This window comes from Triturus cristatus, chromosome 12 (assembly GCF_964204655.1).
Source record: "Triturus cristatus chromosome 12, aTriCri1.1, whole genome shotgun sequence".
NCBI classification, from domain to species: domain Eukaryota; kingdom Metazoa; phylum Chordata; class Amphibia; order Caudata; family Salamandridae; genus Triturus; species Triturus cristatus.
Window position 1 is genome coordinate 59,586,099 of NC_140595.1, and position 21,631 is coordinate 59,607,729.

Consider the following 21,631-nt stretch of genomic DNA (forward strand, 5'->3'; position numbering starts at 1 on the left):
TGGAATGGCATGGTGAGCAAAAAAACTATGGATTTAGGCCCAGGTCTCTGTACTGGGGTGATTGTATGACATTGTTCTGCATTCTGTCCATCAATAGTCCTTTTTAGAAAATAATAGAGGCAGGAACTAAATTTAGCAATGCATAGGAAATAATGTAAAGATAAATTAATTTATTTTGACTTTAAAAAAAATATATGTTTAATTTAATCCTAAACAAGTTCTAAATAAAAAACATACATTATTTTATTTAAAAAAAATTTGATCACAAGTGAATAAAATTAATTATTTCTATTTGTATCTTTGAGTAATTTTGCTGCAAAATAAAATAAATGTACACATTTAACTTTAGTAGGGAATTTTTTTGAATAAATCTTTTAAAAAATGTAATTCAATTTGAAATATTTAAATGAATTACATTTTTAATTAAAAATTGAGTCGCCTGTGCAGTAGCATTTTTATTTTGTTCTGCATTTAAAATGAATGTATACAATTTATTTAGATTAATAGTTTAAAAAGGTATGTTTGCTAATTATTTTTAAAGTTTAATCCTACATGCAAAAAGTTACTAATAGTAAATGAACACTCAAATCAAATCAAAAACAGCTTAATTCGATTGCAATTTCATACAACCATAAAAGCACATAGAAAAAGCATACATGTTATTACACAAAAAAGTTTTAAAACATTAAATAACAACTGCTGTTTCTAACAATCATAAAAAACATATAAAAACAGACGTATAATGTCAGCTAAGCTCTATGTATAAGATCATAAATAATATTAATATGCCATATGCAACTATTCAGCCTTATACTTATGTAACAATACTTTTTCTGAGGCTAACTACTTTCTTAAAAAACATTGCTGTTCGCCATACGATATGTACATTATCTAAGAATTGTATTGCAATGAACGCTGGTCGGCACTGTCTCAACCCCAAAGATTTTAAAACAGGGACAATCCATACTTTTCTCAATTCATTATAAAATGTACAGAATAAAAATACATGAATGGTTGATTGGTCTGAGTGGTTGTCACAAGGACACAATTGCAATGTACATGCCCAGTCGTTCATTTTAGGGAAGCTAACAATTCTATGAAGGATCCCAAACCTAAATCGTGTCAAGAAGTACCTATCGTAGCCACCTGGAACAGTTGTTAGATAAGGTCGGATACTAAAAGTAGTTAAAATTGTCTGAATATGCTGGACACTATACTTGATAATCTCAGCTGAAAGTCTTATCTTGTCCAGCAGCAAAAGACCCTCTCTTTTTAAGTCCTTTCTCCTTACCGTCGGCATGGTATTTGGGTCGGTAAAGTATTCTAAATGTCCCATATCATATACATAAAATTTCTGACATACCTAACACAAGGAATCTTTAACACTGTTTCCAGCTTTAAGCTGTCAATTAAAATGTCCCTATTTAACTGGGTCTCCATTTTGTCCAGATCCTGTGCCATAAAAGAACAGGCTCCATTTTTATCTGATCAGAGAGGCTCAGCGTGGCAAGCGTACGAGGATGTACTACTCGGGACTGACAAAATATATCTCAGGAATGTATTTTCCAGCATTTGTAACAAATTTGTATCAGTAAAGCCCCAGACCCCTGCTCCGTACATTGCTGTGGAGATGCATTTGGCTTTATAGATCTGCAAGAGCTCCACTGGAGGTCTCCTAGCTAATTTTCTTGAGAAATGAACGAGAGTGGTAATGGTTCTTGAAAATAATTTTTTTTTTTTGCTGATACAGCTTGAGCCCATGAATCGTATTGGTCAAAGAGTATTCCTGAATACAAGAATCTCTTTGTTAGCCCTATTACCTGTCCGTCCACAAACATATCCCTACACCTCCGACTGCCACGGCCTCACCTCATTATAAAAGTCTTTGTGGTGTTCACCTTAAGACCCAGATCATTCATAAATTTGGAAAAACTGTAACACCCTTTGCAGACCGACTTGCGTACCTGACATTATAACCGCGTCGTCTGCATATAAAAGTGCGGGTATAGGGCGTCCAGCTATCTGAGGGAAATCTTTATTATCCGTAAGCAATGCGTCTCTCAGACCGTTAATATATAGATGAAAAAGGAAGGGGGCCAGGACACATCCTTGCCTAACTCCCCTCCTGACAGGAATGGGGGAAGTGCAATCACTGCTCAGAACAAATCGAACTCGCGCCTGAGCGTTGCAATAAAAGCGTTTAAGAAAATGTATGATTGGGGCTCCCACCGCCAACTCCTCAAGGATCTCCCAGAGCTTAGCATGTCTTACAGAATCGAAGGCTCCGGTGAGATGCACAAAAGCTAAAAGCAGCCTTCCCTCCTTAATTAACACTCATACATTGGTTCCACTCCCTGGTTTCAGGAGGTGGAGACATGCAAGTCTAGACTTTGTAAGAAATGTACCCTCGTGAATGGTGAATAGCCAATAGTAGTAAATTTACTAGAAATTGTAAGAGTCAGTTTACACGTGGATATTTACACATGTGTAAATTTACATTTGTGAATAGGCCCTACGGTTTGGAAAAAGCTACGAAAGGGAAAAAGGCAAAGGAAGAGGTAGAAGTAGGGAGAGACATAGCTGGACAAGGTAGAAGGGTGGGGAAGAGCCAATCAGTTACAGGAAACGGGCCTTCATTTAGGAAAAGAAGAAGACATCAAAGACAGGATTAAGATTTGAGGGGAGGAGTATGCGAGGGAAAAATAGGGATGTGATGGTGGACTTGTGTATTTTTAAGGTGTTACCGCCACCCTTGAAAATGCGTTTAAAAAAATGGAGAAGACAGAAGGAATGAGGGAACTATAGCGTAGCAGGTGCTAAAAGGAATAGAAAAAGTCTATACAAATTTCAAAGTTAAAGGTATTCTATGAATTTGTTCCTAATAAATTGTGAATGTGCGTTATCCAGAAAATGTGTGAAACAGCTTTTCACAATTGGCATTCTACAACTTCCACATACAAGCAGAAATAACCCTCGGGCCTCAGAAGCAGCTGATACCAGTAGTTCTGTGCTAAACTCAGGGTGAAAACACATGTCGGCTACAGAGCCAGAATGTTACCCAATCCGGCCCCTTCTTGTTATTATAGCATTGCAGAGGACTTTGCGTGGAACGCCTTTTTTATCTTGTTCAATGCATGCCTTTTACCTTTGAGACAGGCTAAGCCTGCCTGTTCTTGTTTCCTTCCCTGGCATTGATCCGGGCTGTTCATTAACACCCACCAGTGCACTTTAATTTCAGGGAATTAGTGGAAGGCTGCCACTTCTCTATGCCTCACTGGAGCCGAGCTTGATGAGGGGGAAGTCAGCCGCCCATGTGAGGCTCGCATTGTTTCCATATTTCCAGTTCTGGCCCTTCCCTGGAATCCGTGTACACTGAGAGCCTGCTGCAGCCACCACTACAGTACGCGGCTCTTAATACGTTAGACTGAAGCAGTGAGGAATGCATGCTAAAGACTAATCCATACTTAATAGAAAATCCCTTCCTCCCTCCTATGGGCCATGCCATTGCTCCCTTTCTTGCATTTCCTGGTTTGCCACTGCAGCAGTGCTGGAGGCCGGAGGGAGCAAGGCAGTCAAAGGCGGTAATGCCAGCATGGACAGTCTCCCGCCCCCAGTTTATCCTTATGGGACGGCGTCCCCTTTAGCAGTCATGTCTGAGGGCCAGAGGGGGAGCAGGTAGCATCTGCCTACTGTTTTCCAAAGGGGGATTATGTTTTTTAAGCGGTACTTGACAAGGGACCGTTTTGAAACAAAATGATTTCCTTGCAGGCCGTTATCACTGAATTTGCAGCCAATCAGAGGCGGCCACAAAATGCAACCTGAGTAATTACCATGCATTCAGTGACCCCCCGCAAATGAGTCATTTGTGCAACAACCTAGTAGTGCATAGGTCACACTGTAACTTACATCCCCATTCGCACGCCCCTTGCTGTGCAGTGTGCACCTGCCCGCCCGGTTTGTGGGAGTCAGCCCGGCAGGGCCAGGGTTCCTTCCTCCTTCAGAGCTGCTGAAGGTTTGTCTGCAGCCGGGTGTGTCATTAAACGGTGGGGATGTGGCCATCCGGTTAGTAAGGGGCAGTAGGTGGGCGGCAGAAGCTCCGTGCACCTAAGAAGGCGCCTGGTTGCCTACCTTTCTTTTCTCACCTTGAAATGTACTTATTCCTCCTCTTCGGAGTAAGAAGAGAGCTGTTAATGTCTCCGAGGGATTGGCACATTCGACAGGAAACCTTTAAATAAAGACATACATAACCAGCTAAATAACAGATGTCACCAGCTGATAAATTGTGGTTCTATAGAATGATCATGAGCCTCATATATATTCTGACTGATGGCTGGACCTGAGATTGCCTGGAATGAGTCTTCTAGGCTCTGTAGTGGTTCCATCTCTGTGTAACTTTAGGTCATCGGTGTGAGTCACGGCGTGGGAGCCGAGGCCCGAATGTACTGCCTGGAACAAGGAGCTGGTAACATCGGTTCAGGCTTCGGCCTCGCCCCATCCCCGCTTAGCCTCCTTTTCTGGCAGGGAGGAGCCTGGTCTCCCATGACAGGACACATTCCCCCTTCCCGCCCTCCCTTCCCTCTGCATTCCCTCCGTGCGCCCCCTTCACAGAGGCCTCTGCTCCCATCCGCCGTCGCCTGGGCGCTTTAAACTCCCCGGCCTTCAGAGTTCCGTGCGGTGTTATGCCTGGTAGAAGTGGACTTGGCAGAGTTATCCCCCAGGGCATCGGATTGAACTCATAAGTGCCCGCAGCTCCTGGCAGGGTGCCACTGCATGGTACTGCGTCGAGTTAGCACCCGCACGATGCCCCGCAAGCCCTAATCGAGCCATTAAAGGGATGTAGCAATTGAATAATGCTATGTTGAATGATAAAGAATTATGTAAAAATGTTGTTTGAAATGATTATATGTGTGGGTTGATGATATTAATTCGTTGAGACTTGAGGACAAGGAGGAAAATACCCCTCGAGCTGGGCACCTGTGTCAGGCAGCCGTGTGTTCCCAGTAGAACGGTTTTTCACTCGGACTCCTCGGTACCATATTTTGCACTGTAAACCGGAACTAAGGTCAACCTAACAACTATGGACAGAATAATAATAATGCGGATTGTAGAGCGCCTGGTGGCACCACAACAGGGGGTCCCCGCGCTAGTACCCAGATCCGGGGGGAAGGAAACACGGGGACAGAGCGGCCTGAGGGGGTTAGAGGGGTCGGAACAGCCATGTTTTCCGACATGCCAATATAAATTGTGTGATATGTAAAATATCTGGGTTGGAGGCCATATTCTATTCTCACCTCCGCCTTCTTTTTCAGGCGAGCTTGTTTACCAGGCAACCTCACCAGACGAAGCAGCCCTGGTCACTGCTGCTAGGAACTTTGGCTACGTCTTCTGTGATCGCACACAGGACACTATCACGGTCCGCGAGCTTGGAGTCGAGAGGACTTACAACGTGCTGGCCCTAATGGATTTTAATAGTGTCCGTAAAAGGATGTCTGTTCTAGGTGAGCTACAATATCCGGGATACAGAACAAACAGGATAATTTGAGGAATTGTATCCCACACTGTCAGAACCTGTGGTGAAGTAGACAAATATTTTGAGGGTTGTGTTACCTTACCAAGATCCCATAACCAAAATCTTTCTACTAGAAATCAGTGTTTCCATTTAGACACATATCGCAACCTGTGCAACACATTAAGACGTTCTTACAACATTTGTTCACTACCACTGCTCCAGTGCTTACATGGCAAAGAAATGTCTGTGCTTAGGCAAACAATGTTCACAATAAATAAAACACGTCAGTGATCTACTAGCAAGTCTATAAATTCCCTGCTCAAATGACAGCTTTCTGGCTCAGTTTTACGCTCCTGTACTATTAATTACTGTTGGATCCTTCCTGTGTTTGTTTGTGAATGCACTCCACCTACATTGAGACTATCCCAGATGTCCCAGCGCCCTACACTTGTGAGAGGTTTGGTTAGCCTTGCTAATGCTTATTGGCCTACAAAGCAGGTAGGGTGGATGTGACTGTCCCACCGACTGCTAGTGAGGAAGATCCTTTATAAAGAGGAAATTGAAGTTTGTTTGCAAAATATTTACAGTAAAAAATGAAGAGGGCTCTATGAGCAACAAGACTCTGTGTTTGAGACAGTGTAGATTCACAAGGGTGAGGAGGAGACTGCGTACAGTATTGAAGGACTGGCTGCGTTGGATGGGATAGCACGAGCATCAGTCTGAGGGACGTGCGTGATAGTTGAGACCATGCTACGGCATTAGATACACGGTACAGAGGCATCTCTTACTGGTCAAAATGAGTGAACTGTAGATGGGGGTGGTCTCTTTGAAGGATATTTTAGCATTCAGCTCTGGAGGTAAGCTATGGCATGCAATGTGGCATTCTCTTTCAGTCTGTTCAAGATATCAGACAATAGAAAGAAGTGCAAGAAGGCGTGAATTAGGACGGGAGGTCATGGGATCCAGCCAGATGTGCTTTGCTTTCAACGCATGTAGCAAGCGTACCTACAAAAAAAAAGATGAACTCTCATAAGGCCTCAGTAGCATGCATCATTGGAATGAGAAGACCTCTTATTTTTTGAAGTTCTGTTCTTTTTCCAACAGTGCGGGACCCTGATGGGAAGATTATGCTTTACACAAAGGGCGCAGATGATGTTATCTTCGAACGCCTCCACCGGGGCTCTAAGGACAATGACGCTGTGGAGAAGGCACTGGATGTGAGTAGGGTCCTTCCACATGGATCACCAGCATTCTCCGCTTGTTTCTTTACGTCTATGATAATCATGGGTGCATCAAAGCGACAGGGCCAAGGGGTTCATTGCTGATCACACAGATTAGCAGGTCATTATTCTGTCCTCACAGAATCAATCATCATAGAACATACTGGTGCTCCGTGGTGGAGACACAATCATGATACTAAATGTCTTCACTCACTGTGATGCCCCAAACAGGTAAAGGGAGTTTATCACATACATTTTGTTGTTTACGGTAGTCACCTCATCTTTAAGACCTTTGACGGGTGGTCTTTATCATCTAAACCCCTCCGTTTTAGGTCTCTGTGAGGAGCTCCACTTTGCCCATTTACTTTCATTGAATTTTGAAATAAATAACAACAGAATATCATTCTTTTCCAGAGCCGTGAGGAATCTATACATAAGCAAATACATGTATTTGCATATACAGGACTACATCTGATTAGAACGTAGTTGTTAAAGGCCCCACGCCAGTCTTCATTTTAGTGCAATATTTTTTACTGCTATAAAGTGTGTGGGTTTGAGTGGACAATTGGTTTCCTCTTCCTGTTGGCCTTTCATCGTTGCCTTCCTTCCATCCTAATTTAGTTCTCTGACAACTCGTTTGGTGGTCCAACAAACCCAGTATTCATGAATTGTTGGGTTATTTATGCAGCATCTTTGACTGGTTAAGCATAACTATCTTGTTCTTCACACTCCACATCTAGTTTGATGTGCGAGCTATGGTAATAGGATTCTGCATCCATCTTCCATCCCCTATCGTTGGTTCCCCATACTCTGAGAATAAATGAGAGATTTGTGGCCTTGCTTCACATCTATTAGTATAGCCCATTAACCTTTACAAAATACATATCTGTAGTAGTGGTTCATGTGCGCTGTAGTCCTTCAGAATCCATTAATTAGCATCATCTGCATATGGAAAGCAACACATTTTATAAATTCTTTCATTATCTTCTACCAAAGTAAACCTGCACTCTGCCTGGCCAGATTCTACAAACTGAATCATCTTGTGAAACATTTAAGCTCTCAGTTACTGTCTTTAAAGATGGAGGCTATCCTCTTCCTAATTCTGCCTCTAGTATAATTTTCACTGATGCCACTCTATCCCTTCTACACACACACCACAATATATGTTAAGTGTGTGTGAGAAAGTGCCATCCTTCTTGCATGGTATGCCCCCCACTTTTTGCTGAATTGCTGATGTACTTTGACTAAGTGTGCCCTGGGCTCCTGCCAATCAGGTACCCTGGGCCTGTGCTCCTTCCCTAAAACTGCATGACAGCCTAAACCCAAATGGCATCTCTGGCCACAGGTCAGCCCCTGGTAAATGGTACCATAGGTACCCAGGGCACTGTGACCAGAGAAGGCCCATAAGGGCTGCAGAATTTATTGTGCCACCCTTAGAGGCCCTGTACCATTACACACACACACACTGCCTTTGCAGGCTGAGTGTCTGGGTGCAGAACTAAACAGAGAGTCGACAGGGCACACATCCCTGTGTGCCATGCCCACAACACACACTGCCCTGGCATACATCAGCCACCCCTCTAGCTGGGTGGCCTATGCCAGTGGTGTGGGCACAGGTGCATGAGCCCTGTGCCCATACATTACCCAGGTGCATTCCTGGGCACTGTAAGTGCAGTGCTGCCATTTAAGAGTATATGGTGCTGGGAGATCGTCAACATGAACGCCACAGCCCCATGATGGCTGCACTGAAGACTGAGAAGTTTGATATCAAACTTTTCAGCACATTAAACCCACACTGATGCCAGTGTGGGATTTAATGTACAATGCACGACAGAGGGCATCTTAGAGATGCCCCCTGAACCTAACCTACAATCCACGTCTTGTCTGAGGGGCTGCCCAGGCTGCCACACAGCAAACATGTTGCTGGACCCCTGGGTAGAGAGCCATCCGCTTTCCTGGGCCTGCAACAATACACATCCTGGGCGAGGTGCTAGGTCTCCTCCCCCAGGATGGGCAGGGGAAGCTTCAAAGGCATGCCGCCTTTGTGAGCTTCTCCAGGCCACTTGTTGTACTCAACAACTGGCCCCTACCGGTTCTGACCCCCACTCTGGCGGGAAGACTGTCTGGAAACCCCAAGGAAGAAAAGGGTGTGTGCCAGCCTCTGCCAACCCCACCCCTCAGGTGGTAGAGGCGAGGTGAAGCACATATCCGGGCTCTCGCCATCTTGAAGATGGGAAGCCCTGCCCAATCAGGACTAGGCTACTGCCCCCCTCCCACAGGAGAGTGGCAGGATAGGGGGTGTACCCACCCTAGGGCAGGGACCCATTGGTCCCTGCCCTTTACCTACCTGTAAAGCCCCTAAATCCAGTATTTAGGGGCACCCTGAACCTTCCTTCCTTAGATCCAGATTCTGAAACAGCAAAGAAGATCAAGAAACAAGAAGACCCGCTGTGCAGCTGCTAACAAGAGGAAGACACCAACTGCTTTGGCCCCAGCCCTACCGGCTTGTCGACCCTCGAACCTGCTCCTGCTAAACCCGGCATCTACAGTGGCCAGCAACCTCACAAACCCCGGAGGACCTGGCTACCTTGTGACTCTGAGCAACTGGGACTCCCATGAGCAGTGGTACTGCTCAAAGCAAGTAACTGACCCCTGGCATCAGCCAGGAACTGCGAACCCTGCACACTCTGCACCCGCCAAGCCTGGCCTGTGCCGGAGTGGACCAAGACCACGAGGATGTCCCACCGGCGACTGTGACCCCGAATCCAGCACCCAAGGACCCACCTCGACGCTCCTGACGACGCCTGCAGCCTCAGAACCAGGGACCCCTCCAACCGCGACCTGCAGAGGGTAAGATTTCCTGACGTCAAAAGGCACCCCTACACCCGGCGCCCTGCGGCCTCCTGTGCCCAACTCTTGGGTGCCTACCTATCCTCCAACTACCCAACTTACCTCTCGAAGTGGTGGTCGCACCTGAAGAATCTTCGTCCCCGAAGCCTTGTTTGTTCTTGAGCGTCTCCATTGCAATTCATTGAGCGCCCGACGGCTCAACAGCACCCTGCACCCAGCCGCCCGGGTGGCCCTGGCAGTGCAACTTCTACTCTAACCTACTTCCCCATTTGCCCTGAGCAAGTGACCAGGAGCCAAGCTCCCACAGCCGCGTGGCCTGCTAGCCAGCAGCCACCAACCACAGGCCCCTTGCCTCCCATATGATAACATTGGGCCTAACTCACTCTGCACCCGGCTGCCCCTGTGCCGCTGAGGGTGTAACAACTGTACTTACCTGACCGTGGGAGACCCCTGAGTCTATGCCCAGAACCTTAACTCTGCCAGTCGAGTACTTACCCAAAACCCGATAACTCACTTTTCTTCCATAGGGTAACAGTGACTGGTTTCACTTGGAAATTCTTCTGTGTGGAGTTTCTAAACTTTAAAATATTCACCTAAAATCAACCGAGTAACGAAAACGAAAATACTCACCTGCTATCAGGAGAGATCCCAGTGCTGGATCTTGGTGCCCAGCACTGACCCTGAAAAGTAATTACAACCATACTTACCGCTAACTAAATTTTCTTCCATAGGAAACCATTGACTGTTTTTCTGTGAAATTTCTTCTAAGTGTCGATTTTTGCAAACTACAAATATTCTTTAAAAATCGCACCAACTGTGAAAACGTAATTACTTACCTGTTTTAGATAGATGGCCCAGTGCTGAACCTAGGCGCCCAGCACTGGATTACAAAAGTAACGAGAACATACGTAACCGATAATTTGAATTTCCTTCCATAGGATAACATTGCCTGGTTTTTGCTGAAAAAAGTGTCGATTTTACAAATTTACAAATATTCGTTAAAAATCGCCTGTATAACCTAAACGCATTCTTTCAACTGTTTACAGGTGATGCATCAGTGCTGGATGCAGGATCCAAAACTGAGCTAGAAAAAGTAACAATAACCCCACTTACCTGCTTAGTGAATTTCCTCCCATAGGATAACATTGGTGATTCTATGAGAAAAAGTTTCGAAGTGTCAACTTTTAAAATACCAAAATATTGTTTAAAAATCACTACTGTAACCGAAACGCTTTTACTCAATTGTTTACAGGAAATGTCCCAGGACTGAATCCAGGATCCAGTCCTGTGGTTAGAAAAGTAATCCTTAAAGTAACTAATTGCATTTAACTAGAAATTCCCATTGAGCTCAATGTATTATTGTGTTTGAAATTGTGTTGCCTATTGCAATCACTGTAACTATTATATTCAAAAGTCTATTGCGTATTGAAAAGTATTTATCTAAAGCATCTCAATCTGAGAAAGTATATTTTGATACCTATTGTTGGTTCTAAAATAAAACAACGACATATTTTTATACAAAAACCATTGGCCTAGAGTTCAGTTCTTGAGTGTGTGAGACCATTTGCTGACTGAGTGTGTGCAACAAATGCTTTACACTGTCCTCTGATACTGCCTTACTGCTCGACCAAGCTACCACTTTAGAGAGTAAGGTTATATCTAACTTTAGCCTCTGCCAAATCTCTGGGGACTGTGGACTCTGTACACACTGTACCTATTTGGGAACAGTATATACAGAGCCACTTTCCTACAGTGTGTAAATTGTGTCTTTTTCAATCCATGGATTAATAAATACATCAACTTCCTGACTCATAATGAGACATGGGTGGGAAACTATTTGAAAAGTTCTGGCACGGATTAGCACATTATATACAGAAGAAGTGGGAAAGCCTTTATCCAAATTAATAGATGAGATAAAAACAACTGCAGGCAGAAATACTAGGCAGTAAGCAGAAATACTAGACTGCATGCAGCTGTTAGCAGTGATGATTTAGTGTAACAGATGCAAAGGTGCATCAACTTCAGATAAGTTTGAAGGTAAGTTTATTCACAGAATAAACAGAGTTTAGAGAAACGCCCGCACCATTGAGACCCAGGCGCCAACTCCCATGCAGAGTCAGCCCTAATTCCAGCACATAGTTCACCAGTAGCACTTCACACATGAGTCCAGCGCTCATCCTTGGACTACCATCTTCCACCGCACTCACGATCAGCACCAAGCTGCTTATTCTAGTGGAATCGTCACCCAGATCTGCGTCCGCACTTTTCGCTTTCAATGAACTACTTGCTCCTGAACTCCACCACACACCATGGAAGTGACCAATCTTCCTGCACTTATTGTATCTTATTGCAGATGCTAGGCCAGTGCTGATATTTCCAACGTGATTCTGTGAACTACACCGTACATAAGAAATGGTGACCGTTCATTTAGTGAAATGGTTATTTATTTCTTTTTCAAATGTAGGATTTACATTTCCACTCGTTGCAGCACACGCCACACTGCTGTCGCCTGACGCCTCAGCTTCAAGAAGCTTAACTGCTGCCCATGGTCTTTCAGTACCCTTGGCTATGCCAAGGAGCTCCTCAAGTCTGGTACAGTGAAGCACGTGAGCCTTTCTTGTATCTTCTTAGAGTAACAGTCGAAAACAAGTTGGTTGATTAGATAAATGTCATTCTAATCACAACATTCACAAGAAGCTACTAGCACTCGCAGCTCTGCAATAAACTCAACTACAGGTTTGTGTACCTCTTCTCTGTTAACTGTTTTTACAGCCTGAATATTGGTTCTTTACATTCATCCCAAATACCAAATATTCTTCGCCTCAATTGTAGATACGTTGTCAAAGACACCTTGTCCTCTTCCTCCAAGACAGTTAAATAGCAATGGGTTTTTTCCTTTCAGGATCAAACTTCGTGGTATCTAAAGCCAGCAAATAATTTGCTAATGACCTAATCCATTATTTCCATTTTATAGGTAAATTCCCTTACATTTGTAGGAAAGGAGCAGGTTTGCTAACCTGTTGTTTGTGAGTCATCATATTTTAATACAAGGCTGCCTAAAAATAAAATATGGCAAAGAATAATAGCAGCCCAATCAGATTTTAATGTACTATTAGCCACGCTGCTATGGCAATCCACTGGACGAGTTCTAAGTCACGTGAAAAGTAGAAGTATCTTTTAACCAAGCCATAGTCAAAAATGACAAACTTGTATTTACAATTGGTAGACATCACACTTACTGATTCAACACATAGCGCCTTTCGTACCAGCATTCTTCACACCACATTATCCATGGTGGTTAAAGCCTGTACTTAGTTTTAGACACAATTGGAAGACCAAACTCGGCTTTCCAAGGCTCTACACTGGTTAACCAGCTTGGGGAACCTCTTGTTGTGGCATAGCTGGTTTGGACATAGAGCACTGGGAAACGTTTGCTAGGTATGAAGAGGCACAGATGAACCCTCCCATTCAGGTCTGTGCCCTCTTTGAATGTTTTCATTAAGTTGGCATGATTCACCGTATCGAAAGGCCCTGATAGGTTAAGTAGGATGAGGAAGCTGGTGTCACTCTTGTCCAAAATGTGAAGAGAATCATCTACTATTTTCTCTGATTGAAACTAGGAGGTTGTTTTCTTCTATGAAGAGGTTTAACTAAGCCTCGGCACATTATCTAGCATTTGTTAATCTTCTATTAAATAACTCTGTAGACAGTCTTTGACAAATGAAAAAGTTTTTGCCTCTGTGTGTTCTTCCTTGTTCCCTCCACAGGCATTTGCCAGTGAGACACTGAGAACCTTGTGCATAGCATACAAAGAGGTTGAAGAATCTGTGTACACCCGGTGGAGCAAGAAGCATATGGAGGCTAGTGTGACGCTAGAGAACCGTGCAAAGGAGCTCCATGCTGCTTATGAAGAGATTGAAACAAATCTCGAGGTAAATACAGGATCTCTTATGGTTTATTTTAATGATGAACTGTTGAGAGAACAAATTGTAAACCAAATCCATCTAGAAATTTTCCACTTTGAGGTTTTGTCAAAAATTGTCTTTGCAAAGTTGGGGCAAGATGTACATAGATCTGGGTTTGTGATTACCTAATACCGAATTTTTGTGATTCGCTGTTTGGTAATTGGAAACAGCTATGTACAATATGTCTCAGCATATTTAGCAATTCCCAGTGTGTCGCAAATAGACCTACCTCATTAATATTCATAAGGAAGGTTTCGGTTTGTGACCCATTGGGAATGGCAAAAAACACAGGGATAGTGGCCTGCTCGGATCAGCAGACCACCATGTCTGTGATTGCTTTTAAATAAAGCAATTTTCTTTTTCTTTTTTTAAATGCAGCCCATAAGCCTTAAAGGAAGACAGGATGCGTTTCAAAAAGAAAAATGTAGGCAGTGGTCCGTGGGAAAAAACGTTTAAAAAAACACATTCACAAAGGGAAAGGGGTCCCTTGGGGACCCCTTCCTGTTTTTGAATGGGTTACCACTAACTTGAAGTAGGCGTTAAAATGTGAATGTTGTGTGTCCGCATTTCGGTAGCAGAACATTCACATTTACCATTGCGATTCGGCATTTGGAAAGGATGCTCTTAACACGCCCCTTCCTAATACTGCATTGCAAACCCATTTTGCGATACTGTAATAGTTTACCGATCACAAAATAGGGCTTTGTACATTAAAAAAGGCTTTTTTTTCCACAGTCTCTCTGTCTGCCTGTCTATCTGAAGTAACTATAACCTCTGTTCTAAAGTGACTATAATTCACGCCCTCGCAATGTACTGCTAATCTGCTAATGACCACACATATTACATCACTCATGACGTGATCTATAACACCACTGATGATTACATCACAGCAACATCAAAAATGACATAATTGATGACAAGACTATGCATGGCGGGGGCACTATTATAGCTAGTTTAGGGCACTAGTTATAGTTACTTGACATGCATATAACTGGTGAATTTCAGTGTTTTTTTTAGTTTAAAATTTTTCGTTGTCACTCTCATTTTCACCTAACTATAACGTTACTTTAACCTTTGGTCTTTTCAGTGAATTTTTTAGTATCTTTTGAAATGTAAAGTGAACTATCATTACAATTCCTAACTATAACGTCATATATATACATATATATACACCACCAAGTCAAAGTTCTTCTAGTGCTAGACGCTACACCCCCATGCAGTTGAGGGTATATGTATGTATGTATGTGTATATATATATATATATATATATATATATATATATATATATATATATTCAACAACCTCGATGACGCTGAACCTCCAACTTGGCGAACAGAGACACCACGAATCCCAGGAATAAGACAAGATGTTGTTTATTGAACGGAGATGCACAAAATCTGACGCGTTTCGGGCGGTTGCCCTTGCTCACAGATGGTCAGTGCCTGTATTGCCATTTTTTAAAATTTTCTCTGTGTGCACCACGTGGGGTAATAGACATAGACAAGCTACTAAGTGCCTAAATGCAACAGCATGGTTCAGTCTTTCTTCTAATCAAAAAACGAGTTATTTTTAAAATGTCAAATATGAGGATCTAAAACACATGACTGTCAGCTAAGCAAATATCAAATAGAAAAATATACGGCATGAATGCAAAAACTTATTTTAAGATGCTAGCTTGGTGTAATAGACAGAAACAAAGGCCATTCATAAACACAAGACACATGTGACAAATCAATGCTAGAATATGTGCAAACTATGCTGATAAATATGTGCAAAATAAAGCAATTGCAATATGTGCAAATTACGCCGTGCAAATTATGCTGTTATAATGTAAATACATTTCATATAATCAATTTGCCAGATCTATGTGCAAATAACGCAAGCAATGAATAAAATTCGTCACATAATCTAATGCTATCCTTTATCAATCATTTGATGTAAAATATATGGCCTGAATGCTCATAAGTCTTGTGTATGCCTTCGAAATATGAAATCCTATTTATAAATGTTGATCCCAACATAAAAAATATTGAATTTTGAAATGGCTGGACCATGTCTTAATTAACCATGTCTGAATCGTTTTAAAATACATCAAACGTGAAAAAATAAAACGAGTGAAAAAATTGTTTTACCCAAAAAGTGTGCCACTGATATCTAATGTATCAATACCAAATTCTAAGAATAGAATAAAAAACATTTTTTAGCAAAAATTGTCAATGTCACAGGGAAGCAGCTTCATATAAAAAATGCTACTGATGGTGTCATGTCTGTAATTTATTGCTCAGTATCATTTCATAAAAAATTATACAGATCATCCGTAGTGTTCAACCCGTTGGGGAACTTACTATCCAATTCTAAAATTAATTTTGATTCCAGCTTTCTTAACAGTTTGTCCCTGTGCCCACCTCTTTGTAATTTCGGAATTGCTCCGATCACGTAATAGCTGAGGCATTGTAAGTTGTTATTGTGGACTGTTTTAAAATGCCTAGCCACAGGGTATGAAGTGTCGTTGTAACGATAGCTCGAAGATGTTGGAGAATTCTGACATGCACCTGAAGCTTAGTGCTGCCCACGTATCTTAAGCCGCAGGTGCATGTCAGAACATAAACTGCGTATTCGGTCTTGCAGTTGTAAGTGCCCCTAATTTTAATCATGTCTGGGCTGAAGGGGGTAGCATATTGCGTGGTATTTGTTCCGAATTAGCAGGCCCTGCAGCTGGAACATTTAACAAACCCCGGCCGGGGTCGCAACCAAATTGAGTCTTTGCTCAATTCCGGAAAGCTTTTCGTAATTTGGGCCCTCATAGAAGGTCCCTTTCTGTAGGTGATAATGGGAGCTTTGGGTAATCTGGGGGCCAAAACCCCATCAGTCAAAAGTATTGGCCAGCTATGTGTCAAGATGGATCTGATTTTCCTTTCTTGACGATTGAAAGTAGTCACAAACCTAGGAGTGCCTTCCATATCATTAGCTACTGAATCTGTTGCTTGTGTGGATGGGGGATTAGTATCTAGCAATGCCTCTCTAGGTTTCGTTTTTATTTTAGCTATGGCTTGTTTTAAAATGGTATCTTTATAACCTCTGGCTTTAAATCTATTTAGTGCCTGTGTGGTGCAGTGTGACAAATCCTCCTCGGTGCTGCAGATACGTTTGAGTCTTAGAAGCTCTCCGTATGGAATATTGTTGATGACGTGTCTAGGGTGGGCACTGCTAGCATGTAGAGTAGTGTTTCCAGCAGTGCTTTTTCTGTGCAAGGTAGTGGCTATTTGCCCTTTGTGTATGTACATGTTTACATCCAAAAAATCTACTTGTTGGTTGTTGATATTAGATGTAAATTTTAAATTTTGCTCATTAATGTTTATATTTTTAACAAATTCAATTGCACTTTGTTGGTCCCCTTTCCAAACAATAAAAACGTCATCAATATAACGCAGCCATGTAAGAACATGATCATGGTAAGCAGAACTGTGTGTGTGCTTGAGGACCTGCTCCTCCCACCAGCCTACGTGCAAGCACGCGTAGCTGGGAGAAAAGCAGGCCGCCATCGCAACTCCTCTCTTTTGTAGGTACAGGTTTTTGCCAAATAAAAAATAATTATTGTCAAGACACCAGGTTACTAGTTCTATAAGCATTTTGTTATGCCCATAACATTGTATCGGTCTTCTGCTTAAGAAGTACTCCAATGCCTTCAATCCCGTATGGTGTTCAATACTGGTATAAAGGGATTCAATATCCAAAGTAATGAATATCAAATCCGGAGTCCAAACTAAATTTTTGATCTTTTTCAAAAAGTCCCCAGTGTCTTTGATATAGGTAGGCAAACCAGTAACTATGTCCTGTAAAAAGTAATCAATATATTGGGTGATATGTTCTGCAACTCCTTGCATGGCCGATATAATGGGCCTTCCAGGGACCGGTGATGTGTTTTTGTGCACTTTGGGGATATATATATATATATATATATATATATACATATATATATATATATATATATATATACATACATATATATATATATATATATATATATGTGATCAAGGCAGTGCTGTTAGCCGAAACGCGTCATGGACATGTCTGGTGGAAATAAATAATTAATTCGCACTGTACTTGGGTCTTCACTCGCCTTTGTTGGAGAGAAACATTCGATTTACGAGAGCATGCTGATATATATATTTATATATATATATATATATATATATATATATATATATATATATATATATATATATATATATATATATATATATATATATATATATATATATATGTAATAGTGCTAAGCTTGCTTTCCATTTTTTGTAAAATGATGAAGTAATGACCACAAATTTTGAATAGAGCCAGAAAAAACTGCACATTTGGGTTTTCAGGTGCATTGTGTTTCGTGCATGTTTTTTTTTTCTCTTGGTTTATCTGAGATAGCCTGATCAAGTTTAGGGCAGACCTTGCAGGACTGTAAGTTGATTGAAGGCAGTCCATGACTGTGTTCAAGGAGGTAGCTTATTGCATCCTGGCTTCTACACCTAGGATTTTATGTGTCAGTTACTCTAGGACCTAGTCAATCGCATTCCAAACCCAAAAAGTGCTAAACTTGACAAATTCTATGAAATGTTCTTTATTAGTAACAATGATTTCCACATTGCCTTTCTGCATGTGTAGCAAGAAGCCTCCTCTGACAGCTCTCATGTCCTTAAAGGGAGTTTGTATGCCAGTACTGAACTCATTGAGGTTGCCAGTCACGTAGAGAGTCACACTCTGTAACTATCCAGAACACTGGCGCAAGACTCATACTCGATCTCCCCACATCACACCACACATGAGGAAGCTTCACTGGCTCCCCATTGTCAAGCGCAGCCAATTCAAACTTCTCACGCACACATACAAAAACCTACACAACACAGGACCAGAATACCTGAACAGCCGCATACACTTTCACCATCCCACCAGACACCTATGCTCTGTCTCACTCTCACGCGCACAAATTCCCTGCATCTGCAAAAGCAAAACTGGAGGTGGCTCATTCTCCTACATCGCACCCACTCAAGACATGGACCGACCTCCCTCAACATATCAGAGCCTCCTCCCCACTTCTTGAGTTCCGCAAGAAGCTGTAGACCTGACTCTTCATATAAGCATCTTGGGTACCACAAACCTACACACCTTCCCAAGCACCTCGATATCCTCTTGGTTGATTAGAGTACTATACAGATCAATACAACATAATACAATCAACACAACATAACATTGTATTTAAGTTTCTGTGTATGAGGTATTTCTGTAGTGCAAACCTAGTCCAAAGGCAGCAAAGCACTGTAGCTGGTCAAAGACAAGCATAAAGTTAACAAGTGATAGGAGAGGTAGTTGGTTTGTGGAATGTTAATACATTGTGGTTTAGTGTTCTTTAAAGAGGTGCATCTTCAACTCTTTCCTAGGATGAATTTTTACACTATCTCTTTGGGCATATGGATTAGTTTTCTTAGAGATCAACTGTTATGTCATTAATAAGTAAAAAAAAAAGAAATAATTCATTCGCAGATAAGGACTGTGTGGTTTTGTTTTACACTTCCTTCTACTCCTACCACCCAGGCCTTAAATAATGTAGAGTTTTGTCCTCCATATTTCATATGTTTTCTTTCCTACCTCTTCCAAAGCCATATTTGTCTGCCCTACCTCTGCTTGCGCAGTGAAGTTTTCACTTTTGAAACCTGCAATAATGGCAAAATAAAAAATAAAAAAACAGAATGAGGCCTGTAGGGCCCTGGCACAACAGCGGGAACGTGCCCGTCCCCCCGCCACATATGGCTAGGGGCACGTCACTCATTTGCCAAATTAATTTTTTTCTGTGGCACCATTCACTTCCTCCTTTAAATCCTGAGTGAAGTCACACAGTGAACTTTGATTCCCATTGAGTGAGTCAAATTGAAGCTGTACATGATGCCCAGGCTTCCTTTCTATGTTACAGAGGCTATAAAGCAGCACTTACTGCCACATCAGTGTCTGGTTCTTGGAGGAAGTAATACATGTCAAGCAAGAACTAAAGGGCTGCATGATCCCACATCCAGTGATCCCCTTTAGTGGGTGCAAAGCCTAGAGTGAGCTATCACATGCCTCTGTTTGAAGAAAATTTGAATATTGGAGCTCTGAACGGTGTAGGGTCAATGCTGGTCACAAAGGGCCAGATTCCTCAAATATTCACGCAACGCAACACAGCAAGAAACCTTGCTGCGCTTCGTGAAAGGGAGAGGGGAGGAATGCACATATTTAACATTATACGGTGCATTCCTGCTCTCTGCCTGCGCTGGCGCACTAAATGTTGCCTAGTGCCAACACAGGCACCCTATCTGACAGAGACTTCTAGCCGCAGATTGCTTAGCTTTTGGATTTCCTCAGGCATCAGTCGGAATCCGGAAGGTTTTTCTTAAGCAGTATCCCTGGTAGGTGGCGTCAATGTGCTTCGCATCTATCGCTGGCATTATCTTCGCCGGGAGTGACGTCGCAGTACCTATATAGGCGCCACCCAGGCGTGCTGACGTCAGTTTCTTTCTTTCCGCACCAGCCAGTGCTGATCCTGGGAAGAGCTAACTGCCCGTCGTTTGTGACAGGCTTTTGTCGACAACTATTTTTGAGGTTTACCTCCTGGTGTGTCCAGAATGTCTTTGCACAGGCCAGGTTATAAGCCCTGCAGCACCTGTCACCGACCGACAGTGACTGACCCACATCTTGTTGACTTCCAGACACCAAAGACAAAGATCCTGGTCAAGGGGAAGGTCCCTGTATCAATTGCTCCCCCCTAGAGTATCTATGGAGGTAGGGAGCTTCTTACACAATGGTGGTTCAGAGGGCGACTACGGTCCCTGACCTTCAGCTACGCACGGTGTCAGTTAAAACGAATCTCTTGACAGAGGTGCTGGAATCCTTACTCCCATTCAATGACGCCCTCACTGGCATCCTGTTGGGGTCCTGGTCCAAACCAAGCACAGGGGCTCCTGTGAATAGGACGATTACCCGCTGCCATCGCCCTGCACCTGGGAACCCAAACTTCCTCACGCAACACCCTATCCCTGGAAGCCTGGTGGTCCAAGCCTCCACCTCCTAAGGCACATCTCTCTACCGCACCCCTGTACAGTGAATCCAAGAGGCTGGACTCACTTGGGAAGAAGAGCATTGCGGTCCACGAGCACTGCATGCCTTTTGGACCATTACTCCCACACTTTGTGGTACACGGTTGCACAAGTGCTGCCACATGTCCCAGAGGAGGCCCGGGCTGTACTCTTCCAAGCTGTCATCCGATGGCAGAGATGCGGCAAAGTTCACTATTTGATACGGACTTCACACACCCGACTCACTAGGCAGAGTGGTTTTGCACAATAGTGGCCCTTAGGCGCCACACCTGGCTGTGGATGACTGTTTTTTTAGGGATGTCCAAGCTTCCCTTATGGACACGCCCATTGATGGCACCCATATCTTTGGAGACAATGCAGATTTGGCACTCAAGCGCTTTAAGGATTCTCGTGCTACAGCCAGGTCCTTAGGACTCACTGCTGCCCCACGTCCACTTCAATCTGCCTTTTGCTCCTTTCGTGGCTACGGAATGGGCTTCCAGCCGTGCCAATTCCCGCCCAGCCACCGCTCAGGCTCCCCAGCCTCAGCATGTCCAAGGGTACTGTACCCACAGTCCTCGTGGGTCAGGTAGCCAGTGGCCTGGTCAGTCCGTCACCCCCCCTACTGAAACTGTCTCCAAACCCTCCAAGTCTCCCCTTTTACCACCAAGGGCACCCAGTTGGTGGCCAGATTTGCCATCACCTGCCCCACTGGCAGTCAATAACATCAGACAGGTGGGTTTTGCAGGTTGTCCGAAGGGGCTACTCCCTCCCCTTAAAGGCTACCCTTACTTCCATGCCACCTTATCGCTATCATTATAAACATTGGGGTATTCCCAAAAGGTCCCTGGACCTGGGTATCAGTTATTATAAAGAAACAATGGTCCTGGATCAATTATTCAAAGAAGAGTTATATTGACAAAATTAACAACTTATTTGAGCTTACATTAATCAGCTCCCAAACGTCTGTAAATCGTGAAAATAAATGTGCAG

At 43.1% G+C, this 21,631-nt stretch overlaps 1 protein-coding gene across 2 annotated transcripts in view; it reads left to right on the forward strand.

Moving 5' to 3' along the window:
• Window positions 1-21,631, forward strand: part of LOC146772463 (phospholipid-transporting ATPase IK-like) — a 520,789-nt gene that overhangs the window by 294,805 nt on the left and 204,353 nt on the right. For both annotated transcript variants that reach the window (XM_085638338.1, XM_085638339.1), the window contains exons 16-18: window positions 5,310-5,498; window positions 6,614-6,726; window positions 13,347-13,511. In XM_085638338.1, coding sequence (XP_085494464.1) covers window positions 5,310-5,498; window positions 6,614-6,726; window positions 13,347-13,511 — 467 coding nt within the window. The remainder of the gene's footprint in view (window positions 1-5,309; window positions 5,499-6,613; window positions 6,727-13,346; window positions 13,512-21,631) is intronic.